General features: G+C 40.4%; 1 protein-coding gene across 6 annotated transcripts in view; it reads left to right on the top strand.

Moving 5' to 3' along the window:
- Positions 1 to 22,098, top strand: part of Pde5a (phosphodiesterase 5A) — a 230,594-nt gene extending 208,496 nt beyond the window's left edge. For all 6 annotated transcript variants that reach the window (XM_070022515.1, XM_070022514.1, XM_070022517.1 and 3 more), the window contains 7 exons: positions 1,032 to 1,119; positions 7,277 to 7,377; positions 9,607 to 9,684; positions 12,186 to 12,249; positions 14,704 to 14,778; positions 16,312 to 16,395; positions 19,042 to 22,098. In XM_070022515.1, the coding sequence (XP_069878616.1) occupies positions 1,032 to 1,119; positions 7,277 to 7,377; positions 9,607 to 9,684; positions 12,186 to 12,249; positions 14,704 to 14,778; positions 16,312 to 16,395; positions 19,042 to 19,179 (628 nt within the window). In that variant the 3' untranslated portion in view covers positions 19,180 to 22,098. The remainder of the gene's footprint in view (positions 1 to 1,031; positions 1,120 to 7,276; positions 7,378 to 9,606; positions 9,685 to 12,185; positions 12,250 to 14,703; positions 14,779 to 16,311; positions 16,396 to 19,041) is intronic.
- The last annotated feature ends 1,092 nt before the right edge of the window (positions 22,099 to 23,190 follow it).

Below are 23,190 nucleotides of genomic sequence, written 5' to 3'. Positions count from 1 at the left end.
TCCTGCATTCTCCATTGATCCTTCATTTTTTCCTCCTCCATCCTCCGTCCTCCCTCCACCCCTCCTTCACTCCATCCTCCCTAACTTCCATCTTCCCTTCTCCCCTTTTTCCTTTTTCTCACTCTCTACGTTGCTTATTCATCCAACTTGTATCCAATCTCTATCCTTTATCTTTCTCTCCTCCCTTCTTCCTTCCCTTTTCCTCCCTCCATCTTCCCTTTCTTTCTACTTCCACCTTGATCTTTCACCCTTCATCCTCAGTCCTCTCCCTTTTCCCTCCCTTTAACCTCTCACTTATCCCTTCCCTCCCTTCTTCCATTCTCCAGCCTCAATCCTCCATCTTTCCTCTTCCATCCTTCACTCCAGACTCCATCCCCCCCTCCCTTCTCTGCCTCCTTCTCCTCCTTCATGGATCATTGCTTGCCTGGATTCTCCTCACTCACACCCAGTTCATTTCATTCCATCACAGTCAATCCTTTCCTTATATGCGGATATAGCCCTGTATAAGCTGACCTTCAGTTGAGCATTATCTCAGAGGAAAAGGTAACATAAATTTGTTTCAGATTTTAAGTCAGTTGTGTTTTGAAATTGAAAAATACTGTTGGCACGAGCATACTTACAATCCAGTCCTTATTCTTGCATCTTTTGTTTATTCAATATCAAAGCCACTGACTTGTAACCAGCACCAGGTTCGTTGGAATTCGAAATTTGACTCTTCTATTCATTTCCCCCGAGATGACCTCATACTTTTCTCAACAGATGAGAAAATTGGTGGTCTGGTTTATTTTGTTCAGTAGTTCTGCTAGTTAAACAAGAAGCTAATCTCTCCCATAAACTCTGAAAAAAGCCAGAAGTGAAGCAGTGGCTCAAGTGGTAGAGCATTAGCCTTGAGCAAAAAAAAAAAAAAAAAAAAAAAAAAAAAAAGCTCAGGGACAGCACTCAGGTCCTGAGTTCAAGCCCCAGGAGCTGTGAAGAATGAGTTGACAGAGGAAAAGAAAATGACTTTCTGTATTCATCAAAATGTTTTTCAGAAGTGAACACCCCCTAGCTCAGCTCTACTGCCACTCCATCATGGAACACCACCACTTTGACCAGTGCTTGATGATTCTCAACAGCCCCGTAAGTACTTCCTTTCTTGTTGTGGAATGTTAAAAGGAAGCTTTATAAATTGTTTTATTTTTAGGTTTTGGACTTCTTCCCAGCCTCATAAATTCTTGAACACACTCTATTCCTTTTTGGGTAAGAAAGGCAAAGCCAAAACCTTGAGTGATCTCCATGGCCTCTCTACTCAACTCAACCTAACTGCCTAATGTTGCCTGATAAGGGATATTTGGCCACTTGGCTCGATTAGATTATTCCAGATTAGAAAGAAAATTAGTTTTTTTTTTTGGCTCTTGATTAATTCTGCTTTTAAAAAAAAATCACATGAAGTGGATTATACAGTTTTGGGTTCATTTTCACAAAACAGTACTGAATTTTTGCTAATTTTTTTTATGCTGTTGGGATTGAACCCAAAGTCTGTGCTAGGCAAATGATCAACCACTGAGCCACACCCCCAGCTCTCCTTTTCTTTCTTTTCTTTTTTATTTATTATTATAAAGGTGATTACAGAGGGGTTACAGTGAGTACATTTCTCTTTGGACAATGTCAGTCCTTCCTTCTCTCCCAGATTTTCCCTCCCATCCCCACCCACAAGTTGTACAGTTCATTATCAACGTAGTGTCTATGAGTTCCATTGCTGCACTTGTTCATCTTGTCCGTCCATTTCTGTGCCTCTTCTTACCTTCCCAAAGACAGACAGACAAACAGACAAGACAGAAAGAAAAGAAAAGAAAAATAGCCTAAAAGAACAAACCTCTTGTTTCTACCTCCTGGACAGCTCTCCCTTTTTATTGAAACTTCTAACGATTAACAAACAGTTTTGTTAACAACTTGATGAAATTAGTATTTGTCAATGTAAGAAAACATATTAACAGAAGGATGTAAAGGAGAGGGATAGAGGAATGAGGTTGATTGGAACATATTGTAAATATGTAGAAATGTTATAATGAAATTTCCCCTGTGTAACAAATCTAAACTAATTTATTAAAGAAAAAAGTATATAATAAGATGTGCTAAATTAACCTAGTTAAGGAAAATAACCTAATTAAGGAAATTAACCCATCCTAAAGTTAGCAGTGGTTGTGCTTGTCTACTGAAATTATTAATACTTTTTATATTCCCTTTTGGCTTTTTTAATACTACATTTTTGTGTGTAAGCAGGTCTCAGAGCTTGAATTCAGGACGTGGTGCTGTCCCTGGGTTTTTTCACTCAAGTCTCGTGCTCTACCACCGGAGTCACATCTCCACTTCTAGCTTTTTTGGTAGTCAGTTAGAGAGAAGAGTCTCACAGACTGTTCTGCCAGGTCTAGCTCCAAGCTTTGATCCTCAGATCTCAGCCTTCTGAATAGCTAGGATTACAGGAATAAGCCACCAGCACCCAGCTGGTGCTGGGTGCTACTTTTATGATAAGGTAGAAATGGAAGTTCTAACCACAACCTAAAACAAGCATAACAAATAGTGTATAATCTTGAAGGGATTTTAACACCATGTCTTTAATTATTACTGATGTGGCTGGTTCTTCCCCAAGCCCAAAAAGAAAACTATTCTGCTCATTATTGTATAAATAACAGCCTCTCACTGGGTCAGCAGCTCATGCCTGTAATCCAAGTTACCTGGGAAGCTGAGATCTGAGGATCCAAGTTCAAGGCTAGTCTAGGCAGAATAGTCCATAAGACTCTTACCTCCAGTTACCCAAAAAGTGAGAAGTAGAACCAAATGGCTCAAGTGGTAGAACACTAGCCATGAGCAAAGAAGCCCCGGACAGCACCCAGTCCCTGGGTTCAAGCCCCAGGACTGGTACCAAAATAAATAAATGGCCCTCTGCTCAATGGATGGCTAAGTCCCACTACATAATAGACAGTTGTCAGTTTATAAACCCCTCAAAGTGTCCATTCCTGATGTGGATCTGATTTAAAGTTTCAGGCTCTCCCCCGCTTCCCCTCTCCTTGCTGGTGGACTTCTCCTGTTTGTTCCTTCCTGAATCTTCCCTGTCTTTCCTCACCTTCAAGCCTCCATGGCATTTCCTACTCCTCTAGCCAGAGAAGGGAAGGAAGGACAGAAAGACATAGAAGGGAGTTCCAGGCCTCCCTCTTGCTTGAGGTGGAGGAAAATGAATTCTCTTCAGAGTGGGTGAAAGGTAAAAAGTTCTGCAATCTGAGTAGGACATGGGCTTTCTGTGCATAAGGCTCTGTGTTCTATCCCTAGCACAACAAGAGGGGACGAAAGAGTTATACAACCTGTTTAGGTAACCTCCTCAGTAAGGCTGTGTATGGTCTAATGTAGATTGGTTTGCTGAGATAGCCAATTGCTTATATATTGCTTCATGTCTGCTTGATGCCAGTATACTGTACACAAGTCTAGGGTAGAGCTACCAGAACTGTGGGAGTTGATTGTGTGTGTGTGTGTGTGTGCGTGTGTGTGTGTGTGTGTGTGTGCGCGTGTGCACGCGCGTGCAGTTCCTAGGGCTTGAATTCAGGACTTGGCTGCTCTTCCTTAGCTTTTTCCCTCAAGACTGGCACTCTTTCACCTGAGTCGCAGATTCACTTCCAGCTTTTTGCTGGTTAATAAGAGATAAAGAGTTCTAGAGATAGCTGGGCACCGATGGCACATGCCTACAATTCTAGCTACTCGAGAGGCTGAGATCTGAGGATAGCAGTTGGAAACCAGTCCAAGCAAGAAAGTCTGTGAGCTGGGCACTGGTGGCTACTGCCTGTAATCCTAGCTACTCAGGAGGCTGAGATATGAGGATCTCGGTCAAGGCCAGCCTGGGCAGGAAAGTCCATGAGACTCTTATCTCCAATAAATGACTAGAAAACCGGAAGTGGTGCTGCGGCTCAAGTGGTAGAGCACTTGCCTTGAGCTGAAGAGCTGAGGGACAGCACCCAGGCCCAGAATTCAAGCGCCACGACTGACCAAAAAAAAAAAAAAAAAAGTCTGTGGAATTCTTTATTAATTAAATCATGGAAAAAGCTGGAAGTGGTGCTGTGGCTAAAGTGGTAGAACACTAGCTTTGAGCAGAAGAAGTTCAGGGACAGTGCCCAAACCAAGAGTTTAAGCCTCGGGGCTGGGAAGGTGGCTCAGTGGTAGAGTGCTTGCCTTGCATGCCTGAGGCCCTGGGTTTGATTCCTCAGCACCACATAAGCAAAAAGAAAAAAGCCGGAAGTGGCGCTGTGGCTCAAGTGGTAGAGCGCTAGCCTTGAGCTGAAGAGCTGAGAGACAGCGCCCGGCCCAGAGTTCAGGTCCCACGACCGGACCCAAAAAAAAAAAAGAGTTTAAGCCTCAAGACAAGCCAAAAATAAAAAATAAAAGAAAGTTTCAGAGATGTTCCTGCATGGAACTGCCTTAGAGCCAAGATCCTCAAATCTCAGCCTCCTTAGTAGCTAGGATTGTAGCTTTGAGCCACCAGAGCCCCAGTGGGATTTTTGGCCTTTAGTAAGAAAGCTATCTTGATTCTTAACATACGGGACTCTTCCAGTCTCTTTTCACATCATTAAACACATGCCCAAAGCTCTCTCCTTTGTTCTGGACTGCCTTGAGCTTCTGGCACTTTCTTATACATCTCAATCTGGCATTTGCGTCTGGCTGTTTTGGAGATGGCCTCAGACCTGCCCATGGGTGTTGCAGAGTTACTCAGAGGGAGCGGCTCTCTCTGGGGTTGTCACTCGGGGTTCACGTGGCCTGCTTTTAACAATTTTTCCACAAAGCATCTTATCTCTCATGTGCGCATTTCTTCCAAGACTCAAACTTTCGCAGAAATGTATGGCATATTATCCTGGAAGTATCTAGTCTTCCCTCAGAATTGGCTGTGTACTTCAACTAAAACTTGCTTTTTAAATATATCTTATTACAAGTGCATTTCCAAAGCAAAAAAAAAAAAAGGGGGAAATAAAACAAAGAGCATGCTAACATATATTGAAAGCATTACCATCCAAGGACTCTGGTTGTGTGTATATGTCTGGCTCAGATCATAAGATCTGTCTATAGATCATTATCTTTGTAACCATATTTATATGCAAAAGAAATTATAGACCCTGCTTTGAGAAGAAGAAACATATAAAAACCTAGCAGAAAATAATTTTCTGCTTGAAATAATTTTTTATCCTAAGATAAATAAAAAGTATCAGAAATTTTCAGATCTCTTTTCCAAAAATCTAAAAATTCTAAAAATGATTTAATATCTAAAAATAATGTTTATGGACCCAGCGCTGATGGTTTATACCTGTAATCCTAGCTACCCAGCAGGCTGACATCTGAGGATCGAGGTTCAAAGCCAGCCTAGGCAGGAAAATCCATGAAACTCTTACCTCCAATTAATCACAACAAATATATATATAAATAAATAAAATCCGGAAGTGGAGCTGGGGCTCAAGTGACAGAGCGCAAGCCTTAAGAGAAAAAGCTCAGGGTCCAGGCCCTGCTTTCAAGCCCCAGGACCAGCACCAAATATAATCATCATCATAATGTTTTCAGTTGTGTCTGTAGGCTTTTCTCATCTTACATCCATACTACAGTGTCAACATTAGTTATGGCATAGCTAGTATGGTGGTCATTGGCCTTGCCCATGCAGAAGTCCCCCTGACCTCCTAACATGTCTAAGCTTCAGGACTTTATTTTTCTTGGCCCTGATATTTAAGAAGCATATCTGACTGGACTTAGAGATGTGTTGAGTATATTCTGAGTGTCCACGCTGTGTGTTTTACTTAGTTCACAATGAGAGAGTGACTGTGCTTTAAATTACAGGCCAGAATTAAGAATGGTAACATAGCAAAGCCCTTCAATGATCACACAAAGCCTAGCCCCCTTTAAGTAGACGCCTCAGCCCTTATGAGTACCACCACGATCGCCAGCTAGGAAGGACATCTTGGTCTCAGGACCTCTGCCCAGCTGCCCTGTCATGTTCCCAGAGAACAATGCACGATTTTTGGTATTGATTAAGATGTATACATTGGCACCAGTACGTTGGGCTTCAGTGCTTCACATTTGGAATCCTGGTTACTTAGGAGGCTGAGATCCGAGGATCACACTTCAAAGCCAGCCCAGGCAGGAATATCTAATTGGAGATTCTCATCCCCAATTAACCACCAAAAAGCAGGAAGTGGAGCTGTGACTCAAGTGGTAGGGCACCATTTTTGAGTAAAGGAAAAGCTAAGAGACCGCACCCAGGTTCTGAGCTCAAGCCTTATTACTGAAACCCAATATATATATTGGCTTATTACAAAAGCGGTAGAGAAATAACTTTAATAATCAAATGTTTTAGAATTTCACAATTTTCACTTTTTGATTCCTAAAAAAAAAAATAGGACTTGAACAAGACCTTACATTCTTGCTCAACTTTTTGCTCAAGGCTAGTGCTCTGCTCTCCGACTTGAGCCACACTTCCAGTTCTGCCAGTTTGCTGGTTAATTGCAGATAAGAATCGCTAGGATTTGTCTTCCCTAGGGTAATTTGTCTTCCCTAGGATGGCTTTGAATCAAGTTCCTGAAATTACAACCTACTGAGTAGGCCTGAGCCACTCGTGCTGGTCTTCGTTCTTTTTTAATAGTGTATGTTAAATTGTATGTGGTAAATAATTGCTTCTAGATGTTTCCATGCATGCATATGATGAATTTTGACCATAATCAACTGCTCTATTACTCTCCTAACATTCCTTCTCATTCTTTCTTCTCCCCTTCCACCTCCCTGATTGTTTTTTTACTTTCAGGACTTGGTTTTATTTTACTTCCACAAATGGAGGGAACATGTAATACTTGATTTGGGGGGGCTAGATTATTTCACTGAACAAGATGATTTCCAGTTCCATTCATTTTCTGACAAATTATCTAATTTAATTCTTCCTTATAACTGAGTAAAATTCCATTCTTTACATCCAGTAGTATGGCTCTTGATATTTCAGTTTCCCTTGTTATTACAGTGTAGAAATTAAATTGCCCAAAGGAAATTGATAATCAGCTATTAGATTTTAGGTGTGGTCTACGGCCCAAGGAGTAGCAGAGTTGGAGATATATGCATACATAGGCAGGTGTAACATTCTATGGTTTCATGGTATTGAAGGAAACATGTGTCCTGTAAATCACAAGTTCAGAATAGTGGGCATGTGTGCGAGAAATTATATCTTCATGCATTTTCATGTGAGCACCGTCTGCAGGATCACCACTAATGATACTTTTTTTTTAAGGGCAACCAGATTCTCAGTGGCCTCTCCATTGAAGAATACAAGACCACATTGAAAATAATCAAGCAAGCTATTTTAGCTACAGACCTAGCACTCTATATAAAGTAAGTCTTCAGAAAATTATCTTCTAAAACAGGTCTTAAAAGTGTTTGCAGCTGGGTACTGTTGTCTTAGGCCTAGCTACTCTGGAGCCTGAGATCTAAGGATCCTAGTTTGAAGCCAGATCAGTCAGGAAAGTTTGTGAGATGCTTATCTCCAATGAACTTCCAAAGAGTCAGAAGTGAAGCTGTGGCTCAAGTGGCAGAACACTAGCCTTGAGTAAAAAAAGGCTCAGGGATAGCATTTAGGCCCTGAGTTCAAGCCCCAGGACCAGAACACACACACACTCACACATGCGCGCGCACACACAGTGTATATATACAAGATGCAGGGCACCAATATCAAATGTAGTAAAAATAGGAGTTATACCATGGGGGAGGAACATACAAAGCAACAAAATCACATGGTACATTATAAATACATTAGAAACAATAGCAAGAAAGAAAAAAAGATATTTGTGTCCCTATCTTGGGACTCATTTTGCTTAACATCATCTCATCTGGTCATATGTATGTAGCTTTTGGCCTTTTCTGCTTGTCCTACACAGGTACTAGTTATTGCAAATAAGAGAAACCATGGGACCTATCAAACAAGTAATTCTTGTTTCTGTTTTATTTGATGTTGGCAGAGGAAGAATGTTAATGTACAACTTGGAAGTTAATGATTCTAAAATTCAGCTATATATTACAGTGCTAGGTTGTGGTGATGCATTTTCACAATTGCTCTGCATTTCTGAATGCTAGCAAACACTTTTTCCTGGGTTTGAACAACGATGTATTGCCACCTTCCAGAGAGTAAAGTGTTTTCAAGTGTGGGAAGACAGGGAGCCTGGAGCCATACCTATGGGATTTCCTTTAGCACAGAGCACAGGTCTCTCCCTCTGTAGGAGGATTAGAGGCAAGGAGTTTGCCACTCTTAGAAGAAAACCAAGCAAAACGGACAGCCGCAAATGTCTATCAGTTATCTACTGCTCTGTATCTAACTTCAGTATCTACGTCATTGAATTTTGGAACACTTGAAGGGTAATTAGAATTGAATGTTGGGGAGGGCACACAGGGGATGGGTGGGGGATGATGGCAGGCGTGCCTTTGATCAAGAAGCAGTGGACACTTAGACACTAAATTGTAGCCCCCTCATGCAACCCTTTGAAGTTGAAAAATAAATTGGGGGAGGGGGGCTGTCCGTACTGGGGTTTGAACTCAGGGCCCAGGCACTGTCCCTGGGTTTTTTGGCTCAAGGCTAACACTCTACCACTTTAGCCGCAGTTCTACTTTGGTCTTTTGGGTAATTACTGAAGATAAGTCTCACAGACTTTCCTGCCTGGGCTAGGCTTAAACTGTAATCCTCAGGTCCCAGCCTCCTGAGTAGCTAGAATTACAGGTGTGAGCCACTGGCATCCAGCTAAATTAATTTTTTAAAAAATTAGACACCCCAGTGGTGATTCATGCTTGTAATCTTAACTACTCAGGAGACTTAGATCTGAGCGTCATGGTTCAAAGACAGCTGGGACAGGAAAATCCATGAGATTCTTAACTCCAGTTAACTACCCAAAAAGCTGGAAGTAGAGCTATGGCCCAAATGGTAGAGCCTTGTGCAAAAAAGCTCAAAGACATTACCCAGGCCCTGAGGACTGGCACACGCAAATAATAATAGTAATAACAGTAATAGTAATAATTATTATTACTATTATTATTAGAGCAAAAGAACATACAATAAATTTCAATTTACTCCATTTGTAACAGATTTGTTATACCAAGTATTTGAAAAGTACCTTGAACCGCACAGCCTTCTGGGACTTGTCATTTCCAGTGAGCATCTCCTCTGATACCCTATGAAACTATTATTAATTTGTGAAGATCCTATATAGTAAATTTCAGAGCATAACACTTTTCTCTTCTTGAGTCTTGTGTGTCTAGCTAGATTTTAAAACACTAGGGAAAGAACAACTCTTGTGATTGCTCAAGATTTATAGCAATGATGGGTATTATTACACATCAGATTATATTTACTGAATCAAAGTGGGAGGAGCTAAGTTCAAACCCTAGAACCGCTCAAAACAAAAAAGTAAATGACGAGTGAAAGTAAGTATTAAATGACTTTTAAATGTTGATTTTTAGATGAGGGGGTTCTACAATAAGGATTTTTTTTCTCCAAATATTTATTTTCTGAGTATCAGAGACTAAAAGTTGATAAGAGATGGGGTACTCAAAATAATATTTTTCTTCATTTTCAAGGAGACGAGGAGAATTTTTTGAACTTATAAGAAAAAATCAATTTAATTTGGAAGATCCTCATCAAAAGGAACTATTCTTGTAAGTCAAGTTTCTTTACCTGGCTAATTTGCTCAGTTAGTTTTTATTATTTGTTACAACACGATGATCTTTGAGGCTGTCAGACTTCACTGGAGTGCTATTTGAAGTGAAAATAAATACACATGTAAATTCAAGTGAATAAGTTGTTCCTTCCTTTTAGACTGACTTAGAATGGACTAGAGTAGTAAAGTATCCATTGGCTTCCACTCAATCTTTGGATGAAAGAGCTGAAAATAAATCGTTTTCTGTTTTGTGAGAGGAAGTTGATGGCTGCACTGAGTACTGGTGGCTCATGCCCGTTATCCTAGCTAATCAGGAGACTGAGATCTGAGGATGGAGGCTGGAAGCCAGCTGGGGCAGGAAAGTTTGTGAAACTCTCAACTCCATTTAACCAGCAAAACTCCAGAAGTGGAGATGTAGCTCAAGTAACAAGCAAAAAAGCCCAGTTCAAGTCCAAGTATACACACACACACACACACACACACACACACACACACACACACACACACACACACACACACACACACACACACACACACACACACACACACACACACACACACACACACACACACACACACACAGATGATACACATGGATGACACTCAGCCTAGCAGTGCTGTTAGAATTGGGGCCCTTCAGGATCTCTTCTATCACCAGTACACCTTTCCCTTCCTTCTAGCACCTTTGTTCTTGTTGTTAGGTTTTGTTTTGTTTTGTTTTACAATAGCTACCTATGTTGTGGCGAGAACAAGATCAAAACAAAGGAGCCAAGAGGCAGTCATCGAGAAAAAGGAGACATCGAATTCTAAGGATAGTGTGCACACAATTTTGAAGTCAACAGTGCTTTAATAAATGGGGAGATTACTTTGCATGCCATGAAAGACACAAATGATAAGGAAAGAACAGAGGGATTCCCAGCTGTCTACTTCGTGTAGCCATATGTCATTGCATGGTCTCATGGGCTTTTTAGAATAGCTCAGTACAAAAGAAAGTGCCTTCTGCTGTGGTTAGTGAATACTTGTTCTCAATATAACAAGAGATATACAAGAGGAGATTCCCTCTGAGCTGTTCTGTCCTGGCCTGACCTCTTGTGGAGAAGTCTACAGTAGGCCTGACACCCACCTGGCCCCTGTGTTGGTGGGATTGTAGTTAAGGGCACAGGGTATCATCTTAGAGACAGATGTACTGTCAACTTATTGAAATCCTTTGTGACCATGACAAATAGCTCCAAGCCAGATGCTGGTGGTGGCTCACACCTGTTATCCTAGCTACTTAGGAAGCTGAAATCTGAGAATTGTGGTTCAAAACCCAGGCAGGAAAGTCCACACGGCTCTTATCTCCAATTAACCACCAAAAACACAAGTGGAGTTGTGGCTCAAAGTGATAGAGCGCTAGTTTTGAGCAAAAATACTTAGGACAGTGCCCAGGCCATGAGTTCAAGCCTCACAATCCATCTATATATCTCCAGGGCACTGATTTTAAGTCAGAGAATCAGTGCAAGAGAGAGTACCGTTTTCTTTTGATACTTTGCCTTGAGTGTTAATATCTTAAGGGATGGCCTATTGCCTATTTCTTTAAACTAATTAAAGGGGTAAATACATCAGACATTCAGGTCTGAGATGGGAGCATCAGGCTAAAGGCAGAGCCATGTTCAAGCACAAGGTCTTGTGTTCAGCTAGAGACTCACAGACTCCTAAGACCTAAGTGTTTTCACTTCCCTAACCAGGGCTGAATCTTCTCCATTCTCACTTCAATTTCATCATTCTAAGCCTTTCCACATTAAGGGCACCAGCAGATGGTAAATGAATTAGGATTGCTCACTATAATTTGTGTGTGTGTGCACACACACGTCCATGTGCGTGTACACACACCAAAACTGGGGCTTGAACTCAAGGCCTAGGTGCCTTAGTTTAGTTTTTCTGTTTGTTTGTTTGTTTATTCAAGGCTGACTAACCAGCACTCTACCACTTGAGCCACTCAGCTCCACTTCCAGCTTTTGGGTGGTTAATTGGAGATAAGATTCTCACATACTTTCCTGCCGAGGACTGGCTTCAAGCCACAATCCGTAGATCTCAGCCTCCTGAGTAGCTAGAATTACAGGTATGATCCAATAGCACTCCAAGTGCCCACCATAATTTCTGCCACAGCACTTTCATCAGTATGATATCTGATGTTTTCCTTTAATTATACATCAGTCACCAATGTGTTCTCATCATTCTACCTTGCAAAAAATAATAATAGCAGGTATGTTTCACCCCAAAGCAAATCATGTGCTTGTGCCAGTCTGGAGCTAGATGCAAAAATCTGAGGGAGTGCTGTGAAGGAGGACAGTTGTCATAGAAGAATCTGTGGAAACTGGTCTGTTTCTCTGGTCTCCCCTGACTGCCATTCCTCTTGTTGAGAGGGTTTTTGTCACTCGGCTTTATTAGGGATGGCTTACAGAGGTGTGTCTGCACAGAAAAGTTAATGAGGATTTGTGTTTCTCTCTCCCCCACCAGAGCCATGCTGATGACGGCCTGTGACCTCTCAGCGATCACGAAGCCCTGGCCCATCCAACAGCGGGTATGTTGCATAGTGATGGAAAAAGCAGTAGCTACAAAGTCAAAATAAGAAAAGATCTCATGCTTAAAGTCACTTCCAAAGTCAACATTTAGGGAATGCTTTTCATAAGTTTTTTGTTTGTTTGTTTGTTTTGGAGCTGGTACTAAGGTTTGAACTCATGGCTTAGGTGCTGTCCCTGAGGTTTGATACTCAAAGCTAGTGCTCAACCACTAGAGCCACAGCTCCACCTCTGCGTTTATTTTTGGTAGTTAATTAGAGATAAGGCTCTCACAGACTTTCTTGCCTTGGCTGGCATCAAACTGTTATCTTTACATCTCAGCTCCTGAGTAGCTAGGTTTACAGACATGAGCCACTGGTGCCCAACTCATTATTATTATTATTGTTGTTATTATTTGCTTTTTCTAATTCTTAAGCAGAGTTAAAAGCAACAAGAAAAAGAAAAACTTTCCCTTTATGGCGTAAGTAGTTGATTTGCATGTATGAAAGCACAACAATGAAACCTGCTGAAGTTGATTTAAGGAGGCAGAATTAGGGGAGTGAAAGCGGGTGGGGTGGCAGAGATATACTGAATGAATCATGGAAAAGTCAGAACTAACATATATTCATCAAAAACCATTTGAAAAGTAATCAGATCACCAGTTTGCATCACCGTGACTTTTCTCACCATTAAGAACAAAATGAATCCCAATGAGTATAATAATACTCATATATATATAATATCCCCTTGTATAAACTTGGTATTCAAAAAAAAGGTTTTCTTTATTCCGTGAGACTGGCTTACACTTTATATTTGTATGATAAAAGAACACTGAGACCTAACTGTTGACGTTTGCATTTCAATGCTACTTCTGGCTACCTTGGGTTTATGTTTTTTGGAATTTTATTTTTTTTAGTACATGCCTTTGATTTTTCCTTATGGCTCGTTGGTTAAGCTAGGCTTTTCCTTAGTACTAAGGCAGCATTACCAAGTTCTTGAAGGAAATGTTGGTGTCAGATGTAAGAGGATCTGATCGGGAATATAAGTAATAAAGACCTTTTCTCTGAATTAGGAGAGCTTCCAGAACACTTTTGCCGTAACAGAGGCAGAAAAAGATGGGCTGTGTGGTGATATGCATATTGCATTTTGTTTGGGGAGATGGAATTTTGATTCTTAATGTATTATCAGAGACTTTTGCTGGCAACAAGTGACACCGCACAGAAACAAAAGAGGTTCAGGTCATGAATGAGAAAACAAGATTAAAATCCACAGACGTGCCATGCCCTCCAGAAAGGTCATCTGACATCGCTTCTGGCTCTGTATTAAATAGGATCAGGAGCCATTTTCAAATAAGAAATGACACAGAAGACAGGAAGATATGTCATTCCATTTATCCTTTCTTCAGAATTAAACCTTTGACCTATTGCTTTATTGGAGGGGGGGAAAAGGAAGAATCAAACACATTAAAAATAAAATTTAGAGGGGCTGGGAAAGTGGCTCAGTGGTAGAGTGCTTGCCTTGCATGCCTGAGTCCCTGGGTTCAATTCCTCAGCACCACATAAGCAAAAAGAAAAAAAAAAGCTGGAAGTGGCACTGTGTTTCAAGTGGTAGAGCACTGGCCTTCAGCTGAAGAGCTGAGGGACAGCGCCCAGGCCCAGAGTTCAGGCCCCATGACCAGACCAAAAAAAAAAAAAACTAAAAATAAAATTTACACAGGCACTTGTGTCTCACACCTGTAATCATAGCTATGCAGGAGGCTTGAGATCTGAGAATTATGGTGTAAAAACATCCTGGGCAGAAAAGTTCATGAGACTTTTATCTCCAATTGACCAGCAAAAAGCTAGACTGAAGGTGTGGCTCAGTTTATAGAGTACCAGCCTTGAGCCAAAAAGCCAAATGAGAATGAAAGGCCCTGAGTTTAAGCCCCAATACCAACACCAAATAAATAACAAATACAAACATACATACATACATACATACATACATACAAACAACAGCAAAACAATCCTGCTCAGGAGATCTGAAGATTGAAGCAAAGTCAGCTCAGGCAGGAAAGTCTGTGAGCCTCATATCACCAAGTAAACACCCAAAATCCAGAAATAGAGATAAAAGTCAAGTGATAGAGTGCTAGCCTTGAGTCAAAGAGCTCAGGGACAGTACTCAGGCCCTGAGTTCAAGCCCTAGGACCAGCACAAAAAGGAAAAATGTTGCAAACTACCAAGGAGAGATTTGCAGACATGGGGAAGAGTAAATGAATGAATGAATGAATATAGTAATGAGGAGAGAGGAGCCAGACATGGACTCATGTCCAAATGTCCTGCTGTTGCTTATTGGCTAGCATCCTTGTACAAATTGCTTCATCTCTCTCTGCACTTCAGTTTCTTCAGCTGTGCACTAGACTTTTGGATCGTCATTCAAAGCCTCTTAGAGTGACATGCTTTTTCCTTCCCCAAAACAAAGTCTGGTATTTATTTCAGATAGCAGAACTTGTAGCAACTGAATTTTTTGACCAAGGAGACAGAGAGAGGAAAGAACTCAACATAGAACCCACGGTAAGTAGGACATCTTCCGGATAGCAATTACTCAAATGTATATTTTTTTAACTATATGCTTTTTATTTTCAAGACAGTAGCCCAGACTAGCCTCAAATTTAAGATATCTTCCTGACTCAGCTTCCTAAGTGCTAGAATTACAGGTGTGCACCATCACACCCCTCTAAATTGTATACTTCTTTTTTTTCTTTTTTAATGTTTCTCTGGGTTCTTTCCTTGGGAATGCAATTTCTCAGTTTACTTGTTTTTTCTAACCAGTTTTTCTTGTTAGAAGAATTATACATGCCCTTGACCAAAAGCAAATGCAAGTAACAGGACCAAAAAACAAGACTTGTACTCACTATATTGTGCCACTTTTTTTTTTGGCAATTTGCACTTTTTTTTTTCCATTTAAATATGATGAACTACTTTTTTTTTTTTTTTTTTTTTGGTCTGTCATGAGGCTTGAACTCTGGGCCTGGGAGTTGTCTCTTAGCTCTTCAGCTCAAGGCTAGTGCTCTACCACTTGAGCTACAGCGCCACTTTTGGCCTTCTCTGTTTATGTGGAACTGAGGAATCGAACCCAGGGCTTCGTGCATGCTAGGTGAGCACTCTACCACGAAGCCACGTTTCCAGCCCCATGATGAACTACTTTTTATCCCAAAAGATGTTCTCTCATGTGACATTGGTCAAAATGACATGAAATAAATGTCATCATCATGGAGCCACTTCCTTTGGTATAATGAGGTCTGCGGTGTTCGTAGTACAAAGAGCACAGTGATAAAAAAAAAAAATGGATGTTGCTGAACTTCTGTCAGCTGTTCCTTTATTATTCTGTTAGGATAAATTCCCGTGAGGCAACATAGAATTTAAAGGTATTATTTAATCCATGCTGCCTTTTTTAAGAGGTTGTTTTATTATTATTATCTTTAAGTAGTGGTACAAGGGAGGTGTTACTTAACATGGGGGTGTATGAATACAATACATCTTGATCCTTGTCACCTCTTCCACAGTCCCATCTCCTTCTGTCCCACCCCTTCCCTTACATTTCTTTTTATTCTTTTGTGTTTTGGTTAGTCCTGGAGTTTAAAGTCAGAGCCTGGGCACTGTCCCTGAACTTCTTTTGCTCACTCTACCACTTGAGCCATAGCAACACTTCCAGCTTTTTCTGTTCATGTGGTACTGAGGAATCAAACCCAGGGCTTCATGCATGCAAGGCAAGCGCTCCACCACTAAGCCACATGCCCAGCCCCTGTTACAGTTCTTGATTTTGTGGCATATACCATGAGTTCTTGACTGTATTCGCCCCTCCGTCCCCCTTTCATTTACTGCCTTTTTAAATAGAGTGATGGATCAACTAGAAGCAAAAGATTCTTCTGAAAGCACTTGTGTCTTTTAGAAATGAACCAAGGATCTTTTTTCTTTCTGCTTTGGGGTCCATAGACTTGCTGTCTGATCTTGCCAGCTAGCTGGCCGCTCCATCCTTGGCTAGCCAGCCTTCACTGCCTGCTTGGAAATAAACCTGGCTCTGTCTGTGTGTGTATTTATTTTCAGGATCTAATGAACAGGGAGAAGAAAAACAAAATCCCAAGCATGCAAGTTGGGTTCATCGATGCCATCTGTTTGCAACTCTATGAGGTATTTATGGGAAACTACACTTATGTTCTGAACCCAAACCCAAAGTAAATAGAAGATATTAGCATTGAACATACATTTCTTTTTCCTTCAAATCAAGAAGCGAACAAGCAGAAGAAAAAAAAAGAAGAAATAAAATTAGTAGTAGCATTGTTTCTTTTACTGATGTTTGTATTGAACAGGAACATATCTTATACTTCCTATTTTATGAAGACTTTTTCGTTTGATGTACAGATAGGAAAAATTAGAAAAAAATTTCTGAGGATTGAAAGGAGGGAGTTAGAAGAAAGGGGTTAGAAGATGATTACCAGTTCATTTCTATACTTCTGCAAGAGTGGATTCTTGTTTTGTTTTGGGTTTGGGGAGAGGTTATATTCCAGGTCAAAAGATTTTCCCTGAAACAACAGGGTGCTGCTGGCTCACATCTGTAATCCTAGCTACTCAGGAGGCTGAGATCTGAAGATCACAGTTTGAAGTGAGCCTGGGAAATGAAAGTCTATGAGACTCTTATCCCTAATTAAACATCAGAAAAGCAGGAAGTAGAATTGTGGCTCAAGTTGTAGAGTACTAGCCTTGAGCAAACCAGTTCAGGAACAACATGCAGACCCTGAGTTCAAGTCCCAGGACTAGCACAAAAAAAATTGTTTATGAATTTAGAGGTTTATGATCTCAGTACAGAAAGGAGAAATGCCATCTTGTGTGTGTGTGTGTGTGTGTGTGTGTATGAGAGAGAAAGAGAGAGAGAGAGAGAGAGTGTCCTGGGGCTTGAACTCAAGGCCTGAGCTTTTTTATCTCAAGGCTAGCGCTCTAGCATTTGAGCCACCACTTGCCTTCCAGCTTTTTGATGCTTAAATTGAAATAAAAAGTCTCATGGACATTGCTGTTTGGGCTGGCTTCAAAACTTGATCTTCAGATCTCAGCCTCCTGAATGACTAGGCTTATAGGTGTGAACCAATGGCTCCTGGCAACCATTTTTATTTTTTAACATTTAAGGTGGAAAGCTGAGGCATGTTTTAAGTGGTAGGTACGGTATAAAGCCCTGAGTTTAAAAAAAAAAAAAGTTCAAACAGGAACTTGTTTTCAGTATTTATTTGGGGAAAGAACATTACCTAGAGTGAAGTTCTAGCCATCAAACAAGTTAACAAAGAAGTACTAGTCAGTGGGAAACAAGAGGAAAGGACAGAGAGACACCAAAGAAACAAGGTAAAGGAGTCCAGGTGCTGCCCCCCTGCCTTCTTCAGGATTCACTAACATGCTTTCCCTATCTGATGGTTAAGAGTACCTCAGTTGCACCAATAGCTCCTTTGATATTTTTTTTCCTATCTCGATAAATGCTGTCAAAATAACCAGATGCTGAGTTAGGTGACTCATGCCTGTAATCCTAGCTACTCAGAAAGCTAGAAGCCAGCCCAAGCAGACAAACCCAGAAGACTTGTATCCAATAACCAGCAAAAAGCTCACGTGGAAGAGTACCAACCTTAATTAAAAAAAGAAGAATGTGAGACCCAGAGTTCAGGCCCCAGTACCAGCAAACACACACACACACACACACACACACACACACACACACACACACACACACACACACACACACACACACACACACACACACACACACACACACACACACACACACACACACACACACACACACACACCACACACACACTACCGATACCCACTACAGATTTTGTCTACCAGCATTCCGTATGTGAGCAAGAAGTCAACTGTGCTTGAATCTGCTGTGATCTATGATCTTCATCTGTATTGTTAATGTTATTATAGGAATAATAACACATTATCATGGTAGATAAAACAAAGTACCAAGAAGGAAAATGGAAGGTGAAATCACTTACCATCTTACTACTAAAGCATATCTACTAATAACATGAATGTACACACTTTATAGTTTCATACGTAGACTCTTAATTTCATAGATCATAATACACATTTCTGTGTCACCTGTGTTTCTGTAATCATGTGTAATGAGTACAAAATAGTTATGAAATATACTTAGCCCTGTTGTTAGGTATTTGTTGCTGTCAGTGTTTATCATAAAGACATATACAGGGGTTAGAAGCATGGCCCAGGTGGTAGAGCACCAGCCAGTGAGCAGAGTCATCAGAAATGGAGTTCAAGTCCCAGACTCAGCCAAAAAAAAGGAGAAATCTACAGGGAACATTCTTATAGCTAAACCTGTATGACCTCATCCTTAGCAAATAATGCCACCCTGAGTTAGGAATTAACCTTTATTCTGAGCTTGGATTAAACAGTATAAGAAATCACTCTATACTCAAATATGGAAAAAAAAAAAACCACAACAACAACAAAAAAACACAAAAATCCTGTCTTCTTCTTGTAGTCATTCTCACACTCAGAGCCAAGAAATAAATGTTTTGTTTTCACATCTGTCTCCACAACTCAGGTCCCGTGGAGGGTTGTACTTGTTCTGTATCTCATCCATGCTCCTGGGGTCATTTAAAGAAGATCATGTATTCATTATCTTTGTAAGGATGGCGTATTCACACCATTGTGGAAATCCCACCAGTGAAATGAACGTAGACCATGGCCACCCTTGGTGGCAGGTTTGCGGGAGAGGGCCTGAGGCCTTCCTTCCTTTATCATAGCCTTCCTTTTTTCTCTCTGTAGGCCCTGACCCATGTCTCAAAGGACTGTCTGCCTCTGCTAGATGGCTGTAAAAAGAACAGGCAGAAATGGCAGGCCCTCGCAGAACAACAGGAGAAGACACTGATTAATGGCGAGAGTGGCCAGGCCAAGCGGAACTGAACAGCCTGCCTGACACACAGAGCCCAAATTTCCACTCATGGTGGATTCTGCCATGTGCACACTCTCACTATCACTGGTGTACACTATGCCACTGCTGTATCTTTTATTTTTTGCACAACTTTGGAGGATATAGCATGAAATTTTGTAAGGGGAAGTATGACATATTTTCTGTATATTTGTTTTATGCCACTGACCTGAAAATAGTGAATGACACCCACTCTTAACATTCTGGTCCAAGTACTGCTGGTGGTATTTTGCGTGTGGTCATATGTGAGTGGAATCTGTGCACTGAGGTGGCTTTCTTCTTGGGGATTGCCAGGAATTGATCTTGTGTTTCCTGAGTCACTGAACTTTCAAGAATGCTTGGAATCTTTCCTTTGATCAAAAGTAGGTTAGGAGAGAATTGAATGTATTCTGGCCCATCCATTGGCCATTCATAAAATAGCATAGATTGGCCAAATAGATTTTTAAAAGAAATGAGTATATGGGTCAAAAATGTCTTGACAAAGTTAAGACATTGAGAAACAAGACTGTAAAGAAAACGTGGGTTGTTTTTTAGTGACTTAGTGTGTGTCTGTGTGTGTCTGTGTCTGTGTCTGTGTGTGCTGGTACTAGGATTTGTGCTGAAGTCCTGGTCTCCTTACAGTTTATAATATGTCAACAATGAAGTTTCCATGCCTCTTTTTCCAAAAATAAAAGACATTATCATTGGAATATTGATCTGAGTGAGACATGACCATAAATAGAACAATACAAAATAAACCTGGTTGTTCCTCCATTGAGTTAAGTAGAGAGAAAAAAATTAATTTCATGAGCAGCAGAGGGCTATTTCCTATACTGTGGTCAAAAAAATGAGTTCAAAGCAACAGTAGTTACTTGGTTGCCATTTATGTCCTTTCCCTTTGTCTTTTCCTAAAATTCAGTGTGCTGCAGATTCTGTGTTTATGTTTATATATTGAAGCAAATGGCTTAATTTGTACCATTCAGACAAGGGAATAAAAGCAAAAGAAGTTGTATTGCTATTACTTTTATATGGGTAAGGCTTAATCTGGGAAGTTGTCCACTAAATGCTGTATGCGTGATCATTGTAATACTTGTATTTTCAGAATGTTATTTTTGTGATATGTCATCAGGTATAATCTGTAAGTTAGTCTTTCCATGGCACTGGTGTAAAAGTAACACTGCCTGTCACTCCACTAATAATTGTGCCCACCTACTGCTGTACACCTATGCATGCACACCCAGCTCTTGAGTAGGGACAAATTGTCTCCAGGATAGCATTCCTTAATAAACCTTTTAGTTAATCACACACATTGTGAGTTAACAGTCATGCTAAAACAGAGTCAAGACACTTGAGTCATTTTCTTTAGGCCCTTCTGATGTAAGCCACTGAGAATGTAAGACATGGCAGATGGTATGTGGAAGACTTGCAGATGCATATTGTGATGAGTAAGAAACCATATTGAGATCAGAAATTGTTTGGGTCACCTTTAGGTAATAGTTCGTTTCATTAGTTTAGCCATTAAAAGAAGTTTGGCACTACCATGTGTATATTATTTTACTGTTGGATATTTTAGATCAGACAGAAGAGAATATTTCTTTAGGACTGAGTAATCCAGTCCCATAATTTTTGATTTGTTAGAAAACCATTCCAGACCTAGATTACTGTCTGTGGTTCATGGGTACCAATCAAAGTGTATGCTTTTATGTGACTATTTCTTTTCCAGGAGATATATATATATCTATATATAGATACATATCTATATATAGATAGATAGATAGCTACATATCTATATATATGGATATCTACATATCTATATATATGGATATCTACATATCTATATACATAGATATGTATCTGTATATATCCCTGCTTTCCCCTATGTTTATATCTCCCATAATTAGCAAGAGTTTGTTTATCTGTCCACTTGGTTATATCAGAGTAACATGATTAATTTTTTTGTTGTTTTGTTGGTACTTGGGTTTGAACTCAGGGCCTCACATTTGCATGGCTGAAACTCTACCACTTTGAGCCATGCCTTCAGCCCTGGTTTTTTATTTTTTCCAGTAATTTTTGAGATAGGGACTCATACTATTCTGCCCAGGCTGGCCTCAAACTGTGATCCTTTCTCTCTTAGTCTCCTGATTAGCTAGGATTACAGATATAAACCACCACACCCAGTTTGATACCATTTAATCTCCATGTTCACGCAGAAAAGCCTCTCCTACTTTCTACTAACTCGGTAAGAGCCGTCTAAACTGCCTGGCTTTGTCCTTTGTTTAGAGGATTGGCCCTTGCCACCCACAATCCTGTGAGTTTGTGTAAGTCACTTTACCTCTGTGTGCCTGAGGAAGTTGTAATTCGGAAGCAGGTTTAGATAAAGTCTCTATCTTCAAGGGAAGTTGACAGAAGCCAGAAGAAGTTCTAGAGCTCACTTTGCCCTTCCATACACTTCATCAAAAGCCTGTGTCAATCTGTCTTGAATGTTGTTGAAAGTCATGTAAATAGTTGCAAATACAAATTTCTATCACCGTTTAAGAAAAGGAAACCTTAAGACTCATCACTAGCCACTGTTAATATCTATTTGTATTCTTATACTTTTTTCAATATATTTGAACAAATATATAGTTTCTGGCACTATTTTTATAATTCTAGAATAAAGGAGTTACTATGTATATGATGTTTAGCTTTGGTGTCATTTTACATAATTGTATTGTGGGTTTCTTTACTTTCTCTACCCTGAGAAGCCTGTCAGATGACTTATCCATGACAAAATCACTTTACGGGAACACGTGTCCACTGCTGGTCCCCGTGACATCAGGAGATGGTCAGTGTGGTTTTTTCTGTGTGCATTCCTCACCTGTCAATTGCTTTCTCATTTGGCCATGCTCTGTAAAAATAAACTGAAAAATAAGCAAGTTCTGAGTATCATGTGATTATTAGTGGACTTTGGGTTTTAAGGGTGGAGAATGACAGCGACATTGGGCTTTGAAGTAGGGAGGATGGGCCATATAATTTGAGAGCCTTCGATGAAGCCAATCTGTGGTTCCATTCGTAATGATTTGATGGATGGAAGATTCCTGGACTCCTCAATAATTGTCTCCGTTTAATTAATGCCCTTTGCTACTATTTGCCTTCATGCTTCCAGTATATAACAGCTCTGTGTTCATATGCTGTATGTGGAGCTATAAAAGGATGAAGCGTTAAATACTTGCCAGATTGAAAGTGCTGGAGTCAAGTCCCTGTCTAGTTTCAAACCCGGTTCTTATTCCACTGAATTTTTCAAATTGTTTTATTTTAAATGTCCCACATCCTTATTGGATAGAATGGCTACAGAAGAGCCCTCAAGATGATATTTACCCCAGCCAGTCATGAAGGTATGATTCAATGTAGAATTTCTGATTTCAAACCCTCTTCATGAGGAGCCAAAGCCGAAAATAGGACAATTATCATTGTGGAGAAAACTTCTTAAATATATGGCCACTAGAGGGTGCCAGGAGTTCGGGCATATTTGAGGAAGTATGCTCCTGGCTATAAAAACTAAACAAGCAGAAAAGGTCAGATAAGTTGATGTTAGGCAAAATGATAAGGATTCAACTTTTTTTCTCTCTTGCAATTGTGTCTAACATTTATAAGATGATTTCTTTGTTGCTTTGTATGTCCCTCCCCCACGGTGTAACCCCTGTTTTCACTATATTTGATGTTGGTATACTTTGTGGAGGGGAAGAGAAAAAACAAATTGTTTAAGTAGGGATACAGGTGGACCCATTGCAACAATGAGATATACAAGACATTATGTCAAGAAACGAAGTTTACAACTTTGGCAGGCGGTGAGGGGGTGGGCAAGGAGGGAGGGATGGGAAGGGATGGGAAGGGGAAACAAAGAAGGCAACAATGCTTGTAAGAAATGTACTCATGGGGGGGGGAGAAGGATTGGGACTGAGGGGGGGAGAGGGGAGGCTGGGAAGGGATGTGAAGGATAAACAAAGGAGGAGGCAACAATGCTTGTA

This window comes from Dipodomys merriami, unplaced genomic scaffold, assembly GCF_024711535.1.
Source record: "Dipodomys merriami isolate MVZ:Mamm:240054 unplaced genomic scaffold, mDipMer1.0.p SCAF_15, whole genome shotgun sequence".
NCBI lineage: Eukaryota > Metazoa > Chordata > Mammalia > Rodentia > Heteromyidae > Dipodomys > Dipodomys merriami.
The sequence above is the reverse complement of the archived record's forward strand: the minus strand, read 5'-3'. Positions and strand labels throughout refer to the sequence as shown.